Here is a 23,527-nt window from a genome sequence, read left to right on the forward strand (position 1 = left end):
CAGGTTTCCTTTCCATCGCCACCACTATTCCGGAAGTGCAGCCGCCCTCGCGCCCACCAGCGGCCACCCCCTGGGGCAGGCCCCGCCCCCATCGGCTCCGCCCCCCAGCTCTCCGCCCCCTCCTCGGGTGCTGGCGCCGGCTTGCAGCCCAGGTCCTGGCGGTTTCGGTGCCCCAAGCTGGGAGCGCGGAGTCGTTCCCGGAGCGGCGGCCAGGCTATGATCGCGGGTCCTCGGCGTCCCGCTCCGGTCACCCAGAGTCCCTGTCTCCGCTTGTGCCCGTACCCGAGCGGTCTCCTCAGCCCGGCCCCGCAGCGCGGTTGTCGGCGGCGCTCCCGGCGCGCCCCCTCCTCCCGATGGCGGCGGAGATCCAGCCCAAGCCGCTGACCCGCAAGCCCATCCTGCTGCAGCGGGTCGAGGGGTCCCAGGAGGTGGTGAATATGGCCGTGATCGTGCCCAAGGAGGAGGGCGTCATCAGCGTCTCGGAGGACAGGTACGGACCGCCGCCCCTCGGCCGCGAGGAGGGGCGGGACGGGCCGGCGGTCCCGGAACCCGGGTTCCGGGCTGTGCCTCCACGTCGGCGCGAGTGTAGACGTACTCCCCCAAGTTTTTATTATAATGCGCATCCTGGTGTGCTGGTGTCCAGCTGCGCTCTGCCGCCACTGCGTGGCTCTGGGAAGCGGAGACCAGACGGCGGCGTGCGCTCTGGCCTTGCCCGGGGCCGGTGGCGCTGGCCGCGCCAGGGTGGCCCTTAGACTAACGGTGCGCGGGCCACTGGACCTTGGTCCAGCCCTAAGGACCGGAGGGGAAGAGAGTGGGTCCGCCCAGTCCTGCAGGTGTGTGCGTGGGAAGGATGCTCCGAGAGCTAGATAACTAAGGGTTTTTGAGTGCTCTGGTACAGTTCTTAGGGCTCCAGACGGAAAGTAAATGCCACTCCCTTCTCCCAGTCAGTCCCACGGAATCCAGATCTCCTGTACATCTTACACTGAATTCAACGAATATTGCAAGTTGTGAAAAGAGTGTAACTTTGGGCTCCTGCCTGAAAGGAGAGGTGCCTTCTCTTCTTTGCACTCCTTTTCTTATTTCTTCGAGCGGGAGGGGAAGCGCCCAGAACTTGCAAGGGACCACTGCTGCAAATAGCTCTCGAGTTCCTTCCCTTTGCTTGCTTCCTTTCTTTTTGCTTAATTTTGCTTAATTTGCAGAAGTGGAGCCCGTTTTTCTGCCTTTAATGATTTCCCTTGTTTTTCAGACAATAGCGTTTGCGCTTTAACTTAATTCATTTAATATGCAGAAATTAAGCCGATGAAGCTAATTTCCATAGGAATGATGCCTGAATATAGTAATTATGGTATTTATCTGGACTTATTTCAATAATACCAGCTAGGGTTCTAAAAATTGTAGCTCTTTGGAGGTATATGAGAAGGGGCTTTTCACCTTAAAACAGTAGTTAGGTTTTCTTAATGTAAATTCAAATTATGCTGAGGTAGAGAATATTTTTTTTCTGTGACCAGGACAGTTGCAGGCAGAAGTAAAGTAGTAACGTGTTCATTACTGTCTTTATAGTCATTTCCGCACTTTGCATACAGTGTGGCCTAACAAAAATTTGCCTGATAGGTCTCTTTTTCTGATAGGTTCTTCAGTAGAACTAGGATGCGTATATTAATCACCCATGCTTGTTTGTCTACATCGTCTTCCTCCAAAATGTGCTCGAGTCATTTCCTAGATCCAGTGGGGGAAATTGTAAACATAGGTCAGTGGCAAGCACTGTATAGGGAACAGAAGAAATATGTTGCCGAAATGGAGTACGTGGATTGAAAACCTTTTGAAATTCAGAGTAGTTTATGAGTGTTTAATTTTTTTAAAAGATTTTATTTATTTATTTGACAGGCAGAGATCACAAGTAGGCAGAGAGGCAGGCCGAGAGAGAGAGACTGAGCAGAGAGCCTGATATGGGGCTCCATCCCAGGACCTTCAGATCATGACCTTAGTTGAAGGGAGAGGCTTAACCCACTGAGCCACCCAGGTGCCCCATGGCATTGTTTCTAAAGGGATATAGTGACTTTACTTTCTCAGTCTATAACTGCTGTAGATGAAACTGCTCAACCTAACTGCTGTAGGAAATTGATAAATAAGTTTTATAAGTCAAGTAAAAGAAGGAGAAAGTTAGTTAAACTTAACCTCCTTTAATATTAGTTTTGTAACTTTTTGCTTTGGTTCATGGTTTAGGAGTAGAAGTTAGTTTAAAGAGTTTTTTGTTTGTGTTGTTTTTTAAAAGTTCAAAGGGATTTTAGAGGTTATTTGCTCTAACTGCTTCGTTTCATGGATGAGAAAATTAAGGCAAGAGAATTTACCTGCCTAAATTCATGTAGCAGGTGGTGAAGTCAGGCCTAGCTCCTGAGTCTCCTAATTTCCATTTTAGTGTGTTTATCTTGAAGGAAACAGCTTTAGTAGGATGCATTTCAATGTGTTTGGAGAAGCTGAAGTAGCATATATGAAAGAAACTGGAAGATAAATCTCATTTGATTACAGGACAAAAGAAATGTGACGTTTACCTATATGGTAGCTTAATTCTCACTTTTCTAGTTTAAAATGTAAGTAATAGAAATTATTTTATTATAGAGTTACTGTTAAATAAATAAGGTCCACCCATAAGCCCAGAATTATTCTTTACATATATTTTACTAATACTCAAATTGGCAAATCTGTGTTTCCATACTCACAAGTGACAACAACTTTGTTATTTAGAGCTCAGTTTTGATTATGGTTTTCATTAAAAGAGAATTGATCTCTTTCAAAATCCATCATTATGCCATTTGATATAATGCTAAAGATATGAAGATAGAATATTGATTTTCCTCAAAACCTAAAAAGCCATTTTCATTAACTGCTTCAACTAGAAACTAACAGTTTTTATTCCTGAACTCCAAGGTTAAATCACAAATAACGTCCTATCCTGTATGGCAGTGTCCCAGAAGTTCTTTGGAAACCCGGTTTCCCTTTTTGATTTCTGAATCCAGATAGCTTTATCTAGCCTTAGAAAACACTTAACATTTTCTATTTTAAACAGTATTATTGATACTTAGGGTCGGTGCTATGTGTGTTTTATTCATTGTAATATCTTGAGGGCCTAGCAAAGTGCCTGATGCATGCTGGGCCCCCCAAGCATTTGCTGTGCATCAGTGACTGATATATTTTTGTTATTGCTCCTGAAAGCTTCTTAGCTATTGTAGGTATTTAGTTGATACTTATTGAATGACTTTTTTGACAATCTATTAAAGCCCTGTGTGGACAGATGTGCACTTGTGGGCGAAGGACTGGATTGGGTGGTCTTCAGGGTGCCCTACAACTTTGAAAGTCCATGCATTGCTTCGTACATTCTATCAACAAACATTTAAGTTTTTGTTGTGTTCTGAGCACTTAAGTAGACTACACTGGTGAAATGACAAGATCCTTTCAAGATACAGTTTAGTGCTGGGAAGTTTTAGAAGATAATAAAACAAAACCACAACCTCTAAGATTTAGTATTGAAAATAGAATTTTTGGAGAGGGAAGAGTGGCAAGATTCTGCAACCCTTATTGTCCCCTACATTTTATCGTCTTTTGGGGGATTCTTTCACTTGGATTACCATTTTCATTCTACTGCTGCTGTCAGTAGTGTGTTGATAACATTCTAATCTTCAGGCCAAAGAGTCCATAAAAACTCTCATCCTCAGTTTACCTTAGCACAATTAGGACAGCCTGGAACTTTACTAGAGACCAAGGAAGGAAATAAAAGGGAACATAAGAAATATTAAAAACAATCTGATTTCAAAGATTAGATTTCTGGTGATATCAGTTCCCAGTTCTAGGAACTGCCTGGCCATTTCTGTGTCTTTGATTTGCATATAGTTGGATTCTGGATTCTGTCTCTGGGAGACACACCCACCTTTGGTACTTTGGGTTCCTCATGTCCCAGCTGCCTTATGGACTGTCTTTTCTGAGTGGATGCCATCTTATCATTCTTTGCTTAGCTCGATTATAGTTGACGCTAACATCTAGTCTGTAGCTTCCCCGGAGCTTCCTTGTCCTGTGATGGCTTCTTCTCCAGTGATGAAGGCCAGGAGAGACCTCTCTCTAGGTGGGACCCAGCCCCATCTAGACGTCTACATTTATATATTCTTTATATTCATATTTTAACACAAATCAACAGTCTTGGCATTCATACAGAGAGTTTTAGTAACTCTGGGTTGTTACTAGTGGGCAGCTCAAGTTCTTCCTTTGTCAGGAGTCTGTACCTTTGCAGTAGGTAAAGGGAGGGGGCGGTCCATTTTTATCTCAGTATAAAGAGATGTGCTGAAGACAGGTACAAACGGGGGCGGTCCGTTTTTATCTCAGTATAAAGAGATGTGCTGAAGACAGGTACAAACGTCGTGGTCTGGGGTTACTGAAGAATCTCTGCTTGTGGTGGTTAGAGAAAAGGAGTGCTTCTACAGATGGATCTTGCAGGATGACTAGGAGTTCATGTGAAAAAGTGAGGGTAAAGGAAAGAGCATTGTAGGTAGAGGAGGAAAAGAAAACTCCCATTCACTGAGAAGCACTAAAATGGACTGGTTAAGAGTATAGATTCAGCAGCCAGTCAGCTTGAATTCAGAACTCAGTTCTGAGTGATTTGAGGACTCTGGAAAATTAGTGTCTCCAGAGAAGTGACTATGAGTGAAAGTTTCTAAAACCTCTGGGAACGAAAATTTGAAATTCTTTTCTGGATAAAAAGATCCAAGGCTGTGGTGGTGGGGTATTGGGGAGGAGACTCTGATCTCTGATGGGTGGGTGGGGGAGGCACTGTTGGGGATAAGTGTAATGGAGAAGGGAGTGTGGGTGGATGACCATCTTATATTCTAATTTTGTTCAGGACCAATTTATGCAACATAGTGTTACCTGTGATCCCTAAGGGCAGACAGAACCTCTCCCCCCTCCCATGGTAAAAGAGTCAGATTTTTATCTACCAATGAGGAGATCTGATCCCTAGTGCCTAGCACAAGGCAGTATATATTCATTGAATGAGTTATGCAATGGCTGATCAATCACCAGTTTGGAATAAATTGGGCGTGAGGAGGTGGTGAGTTTCCTGGAGCAAAGAGAGAGCAAAGATATTTTAGTTGAGCCTGAGAAAAACTTAGTAGTTTGCTTTCAGCCAGATTAACAGTAAAGCTGGGGATGAGGTTGGGAAGGGACTGGGACAAGAGAAGGGTTGGATTTCTTTTTTTTTAAATCTCTAAGGTGTTTTTTGTTTTTTTGTTTTGTTTGTTTTTGTTTCTGTTTTTTCATTCTGAACTACTCGATTCTAAGTGGTTACCACTACTTGACTGTTTCTTGAAAAGATATGTTAAAATTTCATTTCATTTTATAAATCCTCATGCTCTTGGTTGATTTACCTTTGGTTCTTATCATTGTGAAATTGCACTATCTCAGTTCTCTGGCTGAAACCATTGTTTCAGTAATACTTAAGACCTTGGCTCAGTTCAGCTGAGTTACTGGTAGTTTGATGCCATGTATTTTATAATACTTGATCAAAAAAAATTTGGAAAATGCAAATCAGAGGTTTCCCGCAGTGCAAGTTCTGAAAGTTGAGTTCTTAAGAGTGATGATATGAGGTCATTAAAGGGGACAAAATTAGAACCCATCTAAATAAATTTTTGAGTGTGTCATTTGTCTATTTAATGGCATAAAATTAATAAACTTTCAACTATGCACTTGAGACTCTTCACTAGGTGGTAATAATTGCTGGTTTCAAGGGCCCCAAATGGGAATTTACTCCATGTGATTGTTGAAAATTAGACCTTGATACTGAATTCAAAGCATGAGGCCGTCTTAATGCCAGCAAATCTGTCTGGAAACAGGCTGCCTCTATGTCTCTAAAGGTCAGAATACAGATTGACTTTTTAAGAAAAGATCACTATGGAAAAGCTTGTTTAAGGAGGCTTACTGGAGGAGGCTTAGCTTCCAGTGACCCTAGAGCTCCTGATGGTTCTGAAATTCCTACTTAATGTATGCACTTATACCAGATTCTGTCCAGGACCTCAGAGATCTTAATCAGGGTACATTCATCTGCAGGACAATGGAAAATTCGGACCCTCTGAAAATGAGTGATTCTTGGATTGTGAAATCCTGACCAACAATCTTATACCTCATGTGTTAACTAAACTTACTTTGAAAAAGAAAAATAGTAAAAATCATAGGATGCTAGTAGCTGGATGATGAGGCTTTAGAGGGCTGATCTGTTCCAAGCAAACCAAATCAAAACTGTTAAAAAGGAAACACTGCTTTTCCTCGTATAGCATCTTTCCCTGTCTCAGTTTTCACGTTGAATTTGGCTTTGAGAGGGAAACATTTTCTATTTGTCATTGAGAATCATCTTGATGCCATTAAAAAGTTAACAGTTTGGGGGAAATTAAAACACTGTGGCATGTAGAAATCTATAAGTAAATTGTGACTAAAGATTATTTCAAGTAGTGAGCTGTTGGTATCTGTAGCGTAATCTAGATTATATACAATATATACTTATCTGAAAAAGAAGTGGCCTCAAGCCAAGCTTTTCTTCTCAACTGCAGTATCAGAATAGAAGGAATTTTTATTTCAATAGATCTTCCAAGGAGATGCCACAGTTAACCTAAAAATTTCCTAACACAAAAAATAACTTTGCTTGTGCACCTTCAGGCAGTTTCATTACTTTTTTTTTTTTTTTTTTTTAAAGGGGAGGGGGCCTCCTCATCCAAACATTGCATTTAGTCATCAGTAGAAATTAATGCAGGGGCACCTGGGTGGCTCATTCGGTTAAACATCTGACTCTTGATCTCAGCTCAGATCTTAATCTCGGGGTTGTGAGTTCAAGCTCCATGCCTAAAGTGGAGCCTACTTTAAAAAAAAAAAAAAGAATTAAAAAAAAAATAATTCAGAGGTGTAAGAAACTAGCAAATGAGACCAAAAAAAAAGAAAACAAAGTCATCTGCTGGTGTCTTGGCAGGGTAGGCTGCTTTGTGCTCTCATGTGTACAAAATTTAAATCTTTAATTTAAAGATTCTTGGAGGAGAACTGGGTCTGGGAATCTGATCTCAGCTGTTCCCAGTATTGACCTTGGGCACTGCCTAGGGCATTTCATCACTCAAAGCCTCAGTTTCTCCCATCTGGCCAAGGACCGTGTTGGGTTTCCGAGCTGTGACTCTGACAGTGTGGCGTGTCCACGTGGTGACTAGACAGGTGTAAAATGTCTGCAGACACATCACCCTCAATCAAACCTTGAGCCGAGGGAAGTGTGGAGAGTGGAAAAAGTGGCCCGTACTATGTGAGGCAGTTCTAAAATGATGCTTTCTGGAGCCTTTGAAGGGCAGCGCTAATTTCTTCCTGGATGAAGTATTAAAGAGGCATTTGTTTTGTATTGGTGCCGAATACTCAGTTGAACTGGATTCACTGCATTCCTACTTCTAGATGAATCCTTTAGTTTCAGATAACTGAATAGCTTAGCTCTGGGTGGTTTGCTGGTCCCCTTGTCAGGGACTGAGTGGTCTAGAGTAATGCCTTTGACACCTTTTGACCACATATCATAGTAAGAAATATATTTAGCTGTGCTACCTCAAACTGTAGACTCTCACACATATGCACGTATATAACCAAAACCAAAGTTCTGTAAAATGGTGTCCTTTAAATGTGACATGCATGCATCTGTTGTTCCGTTGTCGTGTGCATGGTTGTGACTCATTCAGCTGATTTCATGAACCAGAGTTGAGAACAGCAGGTTGAAAGGCAGAGCTTTAGAGAAAGTTTTGGTTTTTCTGGAAGGTGGGAATACAGTTCCCCTTAGGGACCTTCACTGCCTGCTCTTGCCCCCATCTTTTCTGCCCCTGGCCTGCCCTGCCTTTCTGAATTTCCAGAGACCAGAGCACTGACCTCGTCTCAGAGTCCTGAACCCTTTGAGCCCCGAGCCAGAAGCTCAGAGAACACCAGAAGCACAGCAGACTGAGCAGCTGTAAGTGGCTGTATTTTGGCTTCCTGTGATGTGTTCATTTATTCCTGAGTTTTAGGACTCAGAGAGGGTGCTTCTCATCCAAATTATGAATGTCAGCTGCTCACCTCCCTGTGCTTTTCTCCTTAGCTGGTCTTTTAGCTTTTTACCTATAATGTGGAGCTGTTTGGGGATTCTGTGCCTTTTCCATTTGTTGTTACTTAAAAAAAAATTTTTTTTTAAGATTTATATTTGAGGGGGGGGGCAAAGGGAGGGGAGAAAGAAAAATCTCAGACTCCCTGCTGAGCAAAGAGCCTGACACAGGGCTCGATCTCGCAACCCTGAGATCATCACCTGAGCAGAAACCAAGAGTCAGACGCTTAACTGACTGAGCCATGCAGGCAACTGACTGAGCCATGCAGGCACCCCCTCCATGAACAATATTGGTAACATCACCTCCCCTTCTCTCCCCTCCCCCCAACATACAACCACCAACATCACCACCACCAACTGTTAATGACTGATTGAATGGACATGTGAAAGACAAGTCGTGGGGTGCTGTTGGTGTGACAGTAATGGGAACATAAAGCAGAGTCTGAGAAGCAAACATGGGTGGTGTGTCTCTAGACGTGGAAGTGGAGGATAACTAGAGTGTCCAGTCTGTACAGGGGGTCGTGTCTCCATCACGCCATTTCAGCGTCATCACATGGGAGTCACCCACTGACACCCCCCCCTTCCTTCTAGGTATATTTTGATTTGCTGTGCAGCTTTGTTATCAGGGAGAGATACCTCTGTCATTTGCCTAAGGCAGAATGGGCATCACCTTTAGGCTAGTGGACCAAGACTGTTCGTAAATGCCTATCCTGGCCTTGTCTGTCTCAGGAATTAGAAGATCTAAGGATGCATGACCAGTGGTGGAGGCTGGGAAGTCCCAGGTCAAGCCATTAGAGCAGTCAGATGAAATCCCTCCTTCTGCCTCACAGTTGGTACCTTCTTGTGGTGTCCTCATGGTGGAAGGTCTAAAATTTATTTTTTTAAGCAGTCTCTAAACTCAACGTGGGTCTCAGACTCACGGCCCCTGAGATCAAGAGCTGCTGTGCTCTACCGACCAAGCCAGCCAGGAGCCCCTGTTACAGCATTTTTTTAAAATCTTTTCCTCAATTTCTGAGGATCAATTTGTGTTTTAAATAACCATAACAATTCCTCTGGAGAATGTTTACATTTTAAATAAAGATAATATAACCATAATAAAAAATGATCACCATAAACCTCATAACACAATGACTGTTAGTGTTTTATATGCATTTCCTTCCAGAAGTTTTGCTAATGCAGCTTTCAAAAATAGGACTGTAATCACATACTTTTATTATTCTTGCCCCCGCTTAAAATTGTGCCACCTGCTATGTTGTCTTTAGCCATCATCTTCAGTGGCTGTATATTTTTCTTTTCCTTCATTTGCACTTGTATTTATGTAAGGCTTATACTGTATGTACTTGGCCCTTGGTAAGGAAGACACCCTGCTCTCAAGGTACTGATAATCTAAATGTTAGGATGAAAACTGTTAGGCATATAGCTATGTTCCCCCCATATTTTTGGATTATTTTTTAAGGAAAAATTAGAAAAATTTTGCAGTATTGCTTTCCAAAATGTTTGTGCCACTTTATGATATTAGTGTATAATATTGGAATATTAGTTTGGCCACATCTGACCAGACACGGATATTATCATTTTAAAAATCTTTTTTATAGTTTACGTGATAATTTCTTCTGTAAGGGTGGCATTACTCTGGCCTTCTACTCTGCCAGTGTGCCGCATCCCAGACCTGCCCTGTGACAGCCAGTGGCCAGGAGATGTGTGTGGCTGCTGGCCACAGTGTTCTCCTTTGCAGGCTTCTTCTTCTTTCTGTTTAACCATGTTGTCCTGAAACAGTGTATCTGTTGTTCCCACTGGTATCTTGGCCCTTGCTTCCTTAGATATTTAATTTTTATGTTTTGGATGGCTCATGAATATTTAAAAAAATATTTTATGTATTTGTTTTAGAGAGAGAGTGTGGGAGGTGGGCAGAGGGGGAGGGAGAGGGAGAGAGAGAATCTCAAGCAGGCTCAGTGCTGAGTGTAGAGCCTGACAAGGGGCTTGATCTCAATGCCCTGAGATCACAACCTGCATTGAGATCACCACCTGAGCTGAAACCAGGAGTCAGATGCCTGGTCGGCTGAGCCACCCAGGTGCCCCTGGATATTTTTTAATTTATTTCTTTAATTGTTATATTTCCTTTTTGTGAATTGTCTGTTCCTGTCCTTTGTTCCCCCATTGATGGCTCCTGGTTCTTCTGCACAATTTCTTGTGCATGTATTGCGTAGATATAGTAAGGATATTAACCTTTTGTCTATTGTATATCCAGATATATGCCTTATCCTCTGTTTATTTTTCACACAGAAAACATTTACTTTTTAATTGAACCATCTGTGCTTTCTTGCTAGTGAAGTTTCTTCTATCTTTCCTAATTTTGGGAAGTAGTTTTCTTTCCCCAGGGAGTTGTTGCATATGCATATTTTGTTTATCATGGTTATATAATTTGGTGGAAAAGTAACTTCTTGATTCATTTGGAATGTATTTTGTTGGATGGTATAAACTGGGGAGTGTAAAGGGTATTTCTGAAATTTGCTGTTGATTATTTCGACTTCATTTACTGCCTAGTCCTTATGCTTTCTTTTGTATGTTTTTGTTAAACTGCCTTTATCACAAAATTAAATTTCATAATCAACAGGGCCTACTGTGGGTTTCTTTTAATACTGGTTCTATACTGGGGCGCCTGGGTGGCTCAGTGGGTTGGGCCTCTGCCTTTGGTTCAGGTCATGATCTCAGGGTCCTGGAATCGAGTCCTGCTTTGGGATCTCCGCTCGGTGGGGAGCCTGCTGCCTGCCTCTCTGCCTACTTGTGACCTCTCTCTCTCTCTCTGTCAAATAAATAAATAATTAAAATCTTAGAAAAAAAAATATTGGTTCTATACTTTCAGTTACTGTAACTAATGAGTTGTTCTTCATGGCGTCCTGTTATCTGTCTCTGATAATAGCCTGAGTCTCTCTGGCCAGGTTGGTGAGTTTTTAATAGGATAGGCATCATTTGGCTCCAGATGATTGGCTCTTTCCCAAACTTTGGGACTTCAGAGTTTCAGTTTCCATTACTGTAAATTGGGCATAATGCGTCCTCCTGTAGTTGTGAGATTGAGATGAGCTGACATTTCTGCAGCACTTGGCTTTGTTACTGGGAGCATAGATGGTCCTGAGTAGAGGGGAGTTTATTTCTTATGATACCACCATGCCTCTAAGTAGGTAAGCTTTTCCTGTTGCTATGGTTCCATTAAGGCTTGACTATTTTAAGAGTTACCTTGGATACACAAAGGCAGGGCTATTGAATTTTTGTTTGTGTGTGTTCATATAGTTCGGAGCCCTTGTTTCTCTTCTCTAGATACAGAAGGGTAATGTTACTCGGATTTTTATACTTCCACTTCCCAGACTTGCCCCTTGAAAGCCAGTGGGCAGGAGATAGATGTGGCTGCTGGCTGCTGTGTTCTCCTTCACAGACCTCTTCCCATTTCCATTTGTCATTGTCCTGAAATGATGTGTCCATTGTCCCCGCTTGTCTCTTGGAGGTCAAGGGCTGTATCTTCCTTGTATTCCATGGGGATTATTTTAAGATAGGGGTGTATGTCTGAGCTACTCTCCACTGGAAGCCTGGGCATCACAAGCCTGCAGCTGGTGGGTGGAGTTCACCCTTAGGCACATGTTGACCCTATGCAGTGTTTCTGGAAGTTTGAATTAGTAGCCAAGTTCTAAAAATCTGGATTTCACATAAAAGTCCAGATTGCTGGCCTCTCTTGACAGATGGGGAGATACGGCTGTGCCATCCCTTCCTATGGACAACTTCTGGCTAAGGTCATTTGGGCAAGGCCACGAGAGAGACACCCTGCTGCCTACCCGTGGGGAAACTGCATTGGAGATATGGCTTTCTTGTCTTCCTCTGAGTCTGAAAGGCAGCACTTTCCCTTGTGTTTTGCCAGTAGTTTGAATTTCTTGGGTATTTAGAAGAAGTAGAAGAAATGGAAAGATATCCAGAAAGCCCATCTTTTTTTTTTTTTTTTTTTTTTTAAAGATTTTATTTATTCATTTGTCGTAGAGAGAGAAGTGAGAGCAAGCACAGGTAGACAGAGTGGCAGGCAGAGGGAGAAGCAGGCTCCCCGCCAAGCAAGGAGCCCGATGTGGGACTCGATCCCAGGACGCCGGGATCATGACCTGAGCCGAAGGCAGCTGCTTAACCAACTGAGCCACCCAGGCGTCCCCAGAAAGCCCATCTTTCTAAAAAATTAGGTAGGGGTGGAAGGAGGAAGCACATATGTTAAACATTAAGACAGCTTTTATAAGCCAGCCTCATGTTATACACAGTAAATATATAGAATAAAGGCAGGCATTGGTAAATTAGGCTGAGCGTTTCATCCCTTCTTATCCCCTCTCTGGAGGCTTTGTAGCAATGTTGGAGCCTGGGGCTCAAGTCAGGGAGAGTTGAGTTTGATGCTTACTGCTGCCATCTGCCAGTGGTGTGATGACCTTTGCAGCTGTCAAATGGGAATTAAAAGAATACCTACCTCGTGGGATTATTCTGGGGGTTCAGTGAGGCTGTGCTCTGAAGTGCTGCATCTAGCCATTCCTACGGGGATGTTAGGCTTTGCCTTCCTTCCTGTGGGCTGTTTTTCTAATACGTTTTATTTATTTAATTTTTTAGAAGTTTTTATTTATGAGAGAGAGAGAGCACGAGAACAAGCTGGGATGGGTTGGGGGAGGGGCAGAGGGAGAAGCAGTCTCCCCACTGAGCAGGAAGCCAGATGCAGGCCTCCATCCCAGGACCCAGTTATCATGACCTGAGCCCAAGGCAGACACTTAACTGACTGAGACACCCAGGGGTCCCTGAATTGATTTTTCATAGTTTTCATACTTCACATATTGTTAGGTCCTCTACACACATTAAGGACTGTGGCTCTAAATACAAAACATGAATATATCCGGGTTTTTTTTGTTTTTTTTTTTTGAGAGAGGAGAGAGTGAGTGTGTGTGTGTGTGTGTGTGTGTGTGTGAGAGAGAGAGAGAGAGAGAGAGAGAGAGAAGGGAAGGGACAGAGGAAGAGGGAGAGAGAATTCCAACTCTCTTGGAGAGAGGAGCCCAACTCAGGGCTCGCTCTCAGACCCCAATATCATAATCTGAGCTGAAACCAAGAGTTGGACACTTAACTGATGGAGCCAGCTAGGCACCCCAAATGTATATAATTATTTGAATTTGGAGAGTTTTGTGTTTTCTTTATTTTCTTTGTTTTTCAAAGCAGATGGATGTAATATTTTAAGTTCATTTAAATTCTAATGTAAAAAACCTGTAAAATTACAACATTGCCTATTATTTTGTTGATCTGGATTAATATTTTTCTGGAATCAGTTCCCTTCAGTAGAAGAGAATCTTCGCATGCTATTAGAATTATAGTAATCTGTTTTAGTGCTCATTGGCATTTCTGGCCTTTGGAGAATCATAGCTGTCTGATATGTTAAAGGTTGATTTTGTTTGCGGGAGAAGGGGTGTTGGGAATGGCTATTTATTATATTTTGATTTTTGAATTTATGTATGAATGGCTTAATAAGTTCTCTTTATATTTCAAAGCTCAGATGGTAAACAGTTTTGAAGAATGTGTAATTTTTCTCCAGAAGGTAAGACTGAATTAGGCTAGTTATGCTTAAACATAGTAGTCAGCTGAATTAACAGGCCGTTTGGACGGATTAAATTGGTTTGGAATTTGGTTGCACTGTGGGAAGTTTCTGTGTATCAGATGTACACAGTGTAGATCTTGGAGCTTTATCTGAACAGAGTAGGAAAAAAGCTGAGAAAAAAAAGTTTACCTAATCTGAAAAGGTTCATAGTAGTATGGGGAGAGGGAGAGGCCCAGGCAAGGAGTCTTAAGGCTCCAGAGAGATGTGTGGGTTCCCTGTAGGTACATATGTGTGGGATGTCCTTTTTCTCTGGTATGATCTTTACCCCACCTCTCTGGTTTTACTCTTTGTTTTCTTTTCAAAAATGCCTCCCCACATATATAGCCCCTCCCCCGCCCCGTTATCAACATCACTTACCAGAATGGCACAATTTTACCAAGGATGAACTGTGCTGACACATCGTTGTCATCCAAAGTCCATTGGTTACCTAAAACTCACCCTTGCTATTGTATATTTTTTGGACAAATGTATAATGACACACCATCATTATAGTACCAAACAGTACTTTCACCGCTCTAAATATCCTCTGTGCTCTGTGCCTCCTCATCCTGTTTTCCCCACTACCCCTGAGCACTGATCTTTTATTTTATTGTCCACAGTTTTGCTTTTTCTAGATTGTCTTCTTTCATTTAGTAATATACATTTACGTTTCCTCCATGTCTTTTCATGTCTTAATGGCTCATTTCTTTTTAGCAGCAAATAATAGTCCATTGTCTGGATGTAGCACAATTTATCCATTCACCTACTGAAGGACATCTTGGTTACTTCCAAGCTTTGGCATTAATCAGTACAACTGTTGTAAACATTCCTGTGCAGGTTTTTGTGTGGACATGTTTCCACCTCCTTTGGGTAAATACCAAGGAGTACAATTGGTGGCGAATTGTATGGCACCAGTATGTTTAGTTTTACAAAAAACCACCAAACTGTCTTCCAGAGTAGCTGTCCCATCTTGCATTCCCTCCAGCACTGAAGGCAAGTACCTGTTGCTTCACAAATCTTTACCAGCGTTTGATGGTATTCGTGTTCTGGATTTTGGCCATTCTTATAGACATGTACTGATACCTCATTGTTATTTTCATTTCCATTTCCATGACAACAGGAGGTGGAATATCTTTTAATGTGCTTATTTGCCATCTGTAGATCTTCTTTGGTGAGGTGTCTGTTAAGGTCTTTGACCCCTGTTTTTTTTTTCTTCTTGTTGTTTGTTTGTTTGTCTTTAACTTGAATGGTTTGTTTTCTTATTGTTGAGTTTTAAAAGTTCTTTGTATATTTTGGATAATAGTCCTTTTTTGATTTATTTATTTTTATTTTTTATTTATTTATTTTTTTGGTAAATGTTTTCTCCCAGTCTGTGGCTTATCTTCTCATTGTCTTGATATTGTCATTCACTGAGCAGAAATTTTAGATTTAAAGAAATACAGTTTATCAATTTTTTTTTTTTAAGATTTTATTTATTTATTTCAGAGAGAGAGAGTGAGCAGACATGAGCAGGGGAGGGGGCAGAGGGAGAAGCAAACTCTCCACTAATCAGGGAGCCTGATGTGAGGCTCAATTCCAGGGCTCTGGGATCATGACCTGAACCAAAGCAGACTCTTAAACAACTGAACTACGCAGGTGCCCTTATCAATTATTTCTGTTATGGATTGTGTCTTTGATGTTGGACCTAAAAAGATGATCACCATGTCCAGGGTCATCTAGAATTTCTTTTACTTCCTCTTCTAGGAGTTTGTAGTATAAGTTCCTGACATTTTGGTTGTGGAGGCATTTACTTCAAAAGGCATCCATCTTGAATAAATGTATTGCTGGTTGTATGACACAGCTTCTGATAAGACAACCAGATAAGGGACTAGGCCATTTCCACACATGAAGGTCCTTGTTTCAGAAAGCTCTGGGTAACCTAGGTAAGTGACTGCTTAAGAGATCTGCTTGAGAGATCCCCCTTCTCCCTTTCAGTGCCTTAATTCTTGTTCTTATGTTTTAATTTAGCCAATAAAGAGTGAACTTGTGAAACCCTCAACACCACCCTTGGATCCTAGTAAAGGCAGAGCCCTGGGTCCATTCTCTCTCTTTCTCTACCTGTGACCTTGCTCTGTGACCCTCTGGAGTGCTGTGTACTATCCAGAACTTATGAGTAATAAATCTGGTTCCTCAAATTTCTGTAGTGGTTTCTTGGTGAACTGTATTTTGTGATTGAGCTTAGAACCCAAGAAATGGCCCAGCCAAAAGTAGGGGCTATAGTAGGGAAAGTGTCTGTGGAGCTCACTCCGAGCGATAACGTGTGCTGCAGATATTTCTAACCGATGGTGCTACCATCAGTAGGCTTGGGACTGTCAGAACAGAGTTTTATATTTTGCATTTTATATTTAGGTCTATGATCCATTTAGAGTTAATGTTTGTAAAGAGTGTAAAGGTCTCTCTAGATTCATTCTTTTGCAAGTGGATGCCAGTCTTTCAAGCCCATTTGTTGAAGGGACTGTCTTTGCTCCATTGTATTGTCTTTGCTCCTTTGTGAAGATCACTTGTGTTATTTATGGGGGTGGGGGCGGTCTGTGTCAGGTTCTCTGTTCAGTTACATTGATCCATTTTTCTATTCTTTCACCCATACCACATTGTCTTCATTACTATAGTTTGTTAGTAAGTCCTGAAGTCTGGTGGCATTCATTAATCCTCTAACTTTGTTCTTTCTTTCAGTAGGGTGTTGGCTATTCTGGGTCCTTTGCTTCTGCTCACAAACTTTAGAATCAGTTTATTAATACCCATAAAATGATTTGCTTGGATTTTTATTGGGTTTGCATTGAAAATACACATCAAGGGGCACCTGGGTGGCTCAGTGGGTTAAGCCTCTGCCTTCGGCTCAGGTCATGATCGCAGGGTTCTGGAATAGAGCCCCGCATCGGGCTCTCTGCTTGGCAGGGAGCCTGCTTCCCTTTCTCTCTCTGCCTGCCTCTCTGCCTACTTGTGATCTCTGTCTGCCAAATAAATAAATAAAATCTTAAAAAAAAAAAAAAAAAAGAAACTACACATCAAGTTGGGAAGAACTGATGATATCTTGACAATATTGGGTCTTCTTATCCATGAAGGTGGAAGATCTCCTCATTTATTTAGTTATTCTCTGATTTCATTCATCAGAATTTTGTAGTTTTCCTCATATAGATCTTGTGCATATTTTGCTAGATTTATACTCAAGTATTTCATTTTTGGGAGTACTAGTATCAGTGGTACTATGTTTTAAATTTCAAAGTCTACTTGTTCATTGCTGGTATATAATAAAGCAATTGACTTTTGTGTATTAACCTTGTGTCCTGCTACTTTGCTATACTACTCTACTCTTAAATAACTTAAAATTACTAAATGAATCTTTAAGGGTTGCATACATCTGGAGGTATATATCAGTATCATTGAACCCAGAAGATCCATGCACTCCCTTAAGTTGTTGATTTGTTGATGAACAAAAAGTTAATTTATTTTTAAATTTTATTCTTTTTAGAGAGAAAGAATGAGTGGAGGGTGGGTAAGGGAGAGGGAGAGGGAGAGAGAATCTCAAGGAGGCTCCACACCTCTAGCACAGAGTCCAATGCGGGGCTCTGTCTCATGACCCTGAGATCATGACCTAAGTGCCCCCAAAAGGTTAATTTTTTTGAGATTACTTCGAGTAGCTTCCAGTGGTTCATTGGAACCAGGATGTCCTTTTGTATGTTTGACTATAACTGACATTTTTATATTTTGGCATAGGCCCTTGTTGATGTCTTACCACTAAATAGTTACTGGAAAGTTCCGTTCCTGAGTGTGAAGGACTGAACTTGAGCTTGAAAGCTTAAAGCATTGGACAGTTTTTATATAGCTCAATATTAAGTTTGTCCTTTTGAGTATATTGTCCTAGTTAGTATTTTCAGGGCCCAGCATTGCTTATTTCCACTTTTACAAAACTTTTACCTAGAAAATTGGTCTCTTTGTTGCCTTGTAGTCCATGTCCATATTATGTGGAAAAGTGAGGTTAAAGCTGGTGACATATATCCTGGATGGATTTGCAGAGAGATTGGGATCAAAATGGTGAAACATTTAGTTATTTGAAATGTAATTTAGCTGGGAGATTACCGCAATTTGAGAGAATTAAATAATCATAGTACATAAGAAACAAGTGTTTTTTTTTTAAGTTAAAAAAAGAAAGGTTGCTTATTTGGTAGTTCATTTCCCATGGGTACTAATTAATCCTACCAGAACTGAAGTTCTGAATATTTGACAGGTAAAAACAGCTAGATACTAGCAGTTACATTTTAAAAAAATAATTAAACTTGTTTTTAAAGTGATAGTACATGCATGTGTGAAACTCAGAAGTCTCTACTGAAAAACGTTAAGCTCTTTCCTACTTGTGGGTTTTATGATTTGTCGAGAGGAAAGCCAATAGGATTTGCGCATGCTCTGTCTGATATGTGGCCTGATAGGGATCTCTCTGGGCATTCAGCTTTTGCCCTGTAAACTTCACTTACAGAACTACTCTGGGGATTAATAGCGCTTACATGTGACCTCAGCCGCCTCCTCCTGATCTCCTGATAGCTAGCTGCATTCCCTTAGCACTGTCTTGATGTGTTTAGTAAAACACCTCCTTTCGTGCATTGAAATTATTTATGTCTCTATTTACTTATCTCCTGCTCTGAGATCCTCAGCACCGTGTTTTTTCAAGGCCTCTAGCTCAGAACTTAGAACAGAGTAGGCAAAATTGGAGCAACAGAGGTTCCTCCTGTTGTGTGGGAGTTCACAGTGAGGGAGGGAATCTGGAAACCAGTTGTCTTCTGGTGATAGATAATGGCACAGACTCTTAGTACAGTGAGCAGAAACCAGCTCTGGAGTTTACTGGCAGAAGGCTCAAGTATCCTTCAGAATCTGAGGGCAGGGATACATTTGGGCTCTAGGAATAGAGCTAAAGAGTGGAACTTAGGGAGAACCCGGAAGTCCTCCCTCCGTTTTGCTCACGGGTTTCTCTGTGTCTGCTCCATTCTTCTCTCTTGCTCACACCGGCTTTCTCTTTCTTACTTAGTCCACGTGGCAGAACATGGCTGCCATCTGCTCCTGAACTGTACATGTTCTACTATAAGAAAGCAGGGAGACTGATGTCAGCCTTCCAGTCTTCGTTCCACAGTTCCTTGGGGACAGACTTACTGGTCCAGCCGTGGTCAGCTGTTCACTGGGGTATTATGACCACAAGAGGGTTCATGTTGCAGCTTATGGCAATAGTTGCTGCAGCCTGGGGAGGGGGAGGGAAGGATAAAGTGTCAGAGGAGATGTAAGGTACACAATGGAGCAAGTGCCCACTGCTGGAACAGTGGGGGCGTGAAATGAGGCTGTGCCCTTATAGCTTGGTGTATTGTTGGTTGTTGCTCTAGTAGCAGCAGAATGAGGAACACTGACTTCCTTTTCTCCTGATCTTCATTGCTTTTTTTTTTTTTTTTTAAATCTGCTCATACAGATTTTTTTTAAATCTGCTTGGCATGATTTTCTCATCACTTCATTTGCTGATTTGACATGTTGACTGTTATTTTCTCGTAGTGGATATAAGGTGGAGAAATGGGTAGGTATTTCACTAAGAATGTTCCTGAGCAAAAACCATTATTACATGACAAATTTTAGCACTAGTGAGTAGACCCCATATGGTAACCATATTTTCTAAACTCTAAAACACATGGCTAAAGAAAAGTTTTTTTTCTTCCCCCTGATGGATGAACTTGTGTGTGTGTGTATATATATATATGTATATATATACATATATATATATATATTTCATTATATTTTTAACAAACTGAAATTTGAAAAATGACATTAAGCACATATGGGCACGGTATGTATTTGGTTTCAGGGAGAAGACTGGAAAGCTTCAAGATATTAATAGTAGTTAGTAATAGCTAACATTTATTGCATACTCACTCACCATGTGCCAGGCACTGTGTTAAGCCCTTCATGTGTCTTTTCTTATGAAATCCTCAAGATGATTTTATGAAGCTAGTATTTTACTCTCATTTGAAAGGTGAGGGAACAAATGTAGCCAAGAAGAGGCAAAGTAGGGATGTGCACCGTGGGTCGTTGGACCCCCACCCACCCTTCCATCCAGCCTCACTGTGCTATGCCCTCTCTCAGAGACCTTGTGGAGGGGTAGAAGGACCCGCCTCTGTGGGTATCACAAAAGGCCAAATTTGTTTTTCAGTGCCAAAGTTAGCAGATCAATTAACTGGTCAACAAATTCTAATACAAACTAAGTAGAAAGAGAGTAGGCATCCTTTTACATCCTTATGATGCCCTTCTTTACCTGCTCCATGTGCTGGTATTACAAAATTGTAGATGTGAAATCAATCACACAATTTAAAATTGGGCAAAGGATCGAAAAGAATGAAATCTTGCCATTTACAACAATGTGCTTGGAGCTAGAGTGTATTATGCTAAGTAAGTCAGTCAGAGAAAGACAAATACCATATTATTTCACTCAGATATGGAATTTTGCAGGGAAAAGAAGAAAAAAGAAGAGGAAGGCAAACCATAAGAGACTCTTAACTATAGAGAATAAACTGAAGGCCGCTGGAGGGGAGGTCAGTGGGGGGGATGGGGTAACTGGGTGATGGGCATTAAAGAGGGCACTTGTGATGAGCACTGGGTGTTGTAAGTGATGAATCACTAAATACTACACCTGAAACCAGTATTATACTATATGTTAACTAAGTAGAATTTAAATAAAAACTTGGGAAAAAATGGGCAAAGGACCTGAATAGACCTTTTCCCAAAGAAGATACAGGAGTGGCTCACAGATATGAAAAGTTGCTCAACATTATTAATCATCAGGGAAATACAAATCAAAACTGTATTTAGATACTACCTCACACTGTGAAAATGCCCATCATCAAAAAGACAAGAGATAACAAATGCTAGCAAAGATGTGAAGAGGAAATGCTTATGCATTGTTGGTGGGAATGCAGACTGGTGCCGCCACTATAGAAAACAATACAGAAGTTCCTCAAAAAATTAAAAATAGAGCTACCATATAATTCAGCAGTTCCACTCCTGGGAGCATATCCAGAGGAAACAAAAACACTGTGTTGTAGAGATAATCTGTGCCCCCATGTTCATTGCAACCATTATTTACAATAGCCAGGATATGGAAACAACCAAAGTGTTCAATGGATGAATAGATAAAGAAGTTGTTTGTATGTAATGGAATATTACTCAGCCATAAAAAAGAAGGAACTATGCCATATGGGACAACATAGATAGACTTTGAAGGCTTCATGGTAAGTGAGAGAAGTCAGAGAAAGGTCATACTCTATAACCTTGCTTACATGTGGAATCCAGAAAAAAAAATCAAACTCATAGAAAAAGGGATCAGGTTTGTGGTTATCAGAGCCAGGGGTTAGGGAGAGGGAGATTTGGAGGAAGGTGATCAAAAGGTCCAAACTTGGAGTTATAAGACAAATAAGTCCTAGGGATGTGGTGTTCAACAGGATGACTAACTAACATTGCCATATGGTATATTTGAAAGTAGTTAAGAGAGGAAATTCTTTTTTTTTTTTTTTTTAAGGTTTCATTTATTTGACAGACAGAAATCACAAGTAGGCAGAGAGGCAGGCAGAGAGAGAGGGAGAAGCAGGCTTCCTGCTGAGCAGGGAGCACAATGTGGGGCATGACCCGAGCCAAATGCAGCAGCCTAACCCACTGAGCCACCCCGGCTCCCAAGAGAGGAAATTCTAAGAGTTCTTATGACAAGGAAAAAAAATTTTCTTGGTATCTATTTAAGATGGTGGATGTTAACTAAACTTATCGTGGTAATCATTTTGCAATTAAAAAAAAATTTTTTTTTGACCTAAAACAAACACAATTATAGGTATGACTTTGATCTATATCAGAAAGGGCTATGCATTTATTGGTAAACAAGATGGTCTTTGAATGAGGAAGGCCTTTTAGGCTGCATGGGGCCTTTATTATAGTTGGGCCTAACCAAGTACAGGCTCATACAACAAAGCATCTTAGGATGAGTGGTCTTTATCTCTTGAGCTGCATTCTCTAGCAGGCTTTCCTCCCTGTGGTTCAAGATGGCTCTTGGCTTTCCTCCCTCACAGTTCAAGATGGCTTTTTGGCTTTTAGCTCTTCACTGGGTCATAACATTCTCACCCAACTGCAAGGGAGGGTGGGGGCATTTGTCTCTTTGCAGCACTTTAACAAAATTGGGTATTGGGGAGATAACTAGTAGGACTAGTAGGACTGCTCATATGAGGCCTTCAGGTAGGGGAGCTATCCTGTACTCTTTTGACCAGTGTTGACTTTGCGCTTGGGACAAAGTGTCTTCATATGGGTTCCATTTTAATTTCCTAGTCTATAAGACTCATGTTAACAGTTCCTCTTTCCCCAACTCTATCCTTTCTGCCTTTGCCTCTTGGAACAGGATCCCAGATTGGCCTGAGTGCTGTAGTCGAAGTCCTTTTATGTGGGGGCCTTTGTTCCTTAGGCTAATGAATGTAGGGAAAAGCCTGGGACTTTGATGATCATGCATATGAGTGCTTTGGCCGTGGACCACCCCAAAGTTCATCAATTAATCTGGCAAACAGGAATATTAGAAAGCTGGCCAATTCTTGACAGCCTGTAGAACCACCTGAAATCATTCATTTGCTGTTCTCATTTAGATGAGAATTTGTAAGTGTTCCATCACTGTATGTTTCCTAAACTCGCAGTGTGTTTTCTATTAATATTTATATTCAGACTTTATGGAGCAGAAGTACCCTTGCGGGGAGTTTAAATGAGAGGCATGTGGTGAGGTAGTGGTGCCTTCCATGCTGCCAGGAGGGCCTGGAGCAGCTGGAACCCCCCTTGCCCCCCACCCTGGAGCTGAGCCACCCACACGCCCCAAGAATGTTTTTTTAATATTGTAATAAAAATAATTTGACTAAAATTTCAATTACAGAATTGTTCTTGGGCTATTGTCGAACAATGTCCTTGGTAGACATGGTAGAAAGAGCACGAGAGAAGGACTTAAAGGGCCTAACTTAAAATCATGCTTCTCTCACTTAATCTTAATTTTTCTGAGGGTCAGCTCCCTGATTATAAAACAGGGAGAATCACGGCACCTTCTTCATAAGACTGTGGTAAGAATTAAATGAAATAATGTACATGAAAAGACTGTGTAAAGCTCTGTCGGGGGTCAGAAAATCCCAAGGCCATAGGCACAAGGCTTGTAACATAAATGAGGGAAACAGCGTGCTTTGAGAATAATTAGTTGTAAGTAGGTCGGGCCTCAGTGTCAGTGGGACAAGAGGGTATAGAAGGGCTTGTGGCAAAGTGGAGTGCCAGTCCAGTGAGAGAGTATAGCAGCTTCTCACATCTAAAGGATGTTTGCCAGCTGAGAATACAGGCCCAGGGTCTCCAGACCCTTGGATTTTTTTCAAGAAGTACTGGAAACCCAGATATTTATGTGACATCTTTAAAGTTAGTGCAGAGACTGTTTTTAGCAACTCTACAGACCAAGCAAAATATTAACATCAGCTGGAGTCTTCCCATTGTGTTATAAATACTAATTTCTTGGGGAAATAATAATCACCGATTCATAATACTCGTTGATGAGGTTTCCAGTTAGAAAAGGCGTTTAGGGGCGCCTGGGTGGCTCAGTGGTTAAGCCGCTGCCTTCGGCTCAGGTCATGATCTCAGGGTCCTGGGATCGAGTCCCGCATCGGGCTCTCTGCTCAGCAGGGAGCCTGCTTCCTCCTCTCTCTCTCTCTCTG

General features: G+C 41.6%; 1 protein-coding gene across 3 annotated transcripts in view; it reads left to right on the plus strand.

The window, feature by feature from the left end:
* Nucleotides 1-73: 73 nt before the first annotated feature.
* Nucleotides 74-23,527, plus strand: part of WDFY2 (WD repeat and FYVE domain containing 2) — a 178,424-nt gene continuing 154,970 nt past the window's right edge. Inside the window, exon 1 of one of the 3 annotated variants that reach the window (XR_004279123.1) lies at nucleotides 74-490. Coding sequence is in view for 2 of the 3 variants with exons in the window: in XM_032314638.1 (XP_032170529.1) it covers nucleotides 354-490 (137 nt within the window). In the remaining variant the exon portion in view is untranslated. The remainder of the gene's footprint in view (nucleotides 491-23,527) is intronic. The other 2 variants (XM_032314638.1, XM_032314636.1) reach the window with 2 other exon arrangements.

This window comes from Mustela erminea, chromosome 15, assembly GCF_009829155.1.
Source record: "Mustela erminea isolate mMusErm1 chromosome 15, mMusErm1.Pri, whole genome shotgun sequence".
Taxonomy (NCBI): domain Eukaryota; kingdom Metazoa; phylum Chordata; class Mammalia; order Carnivora; family Mustelidae; genus Mustela; species Mustela erminea.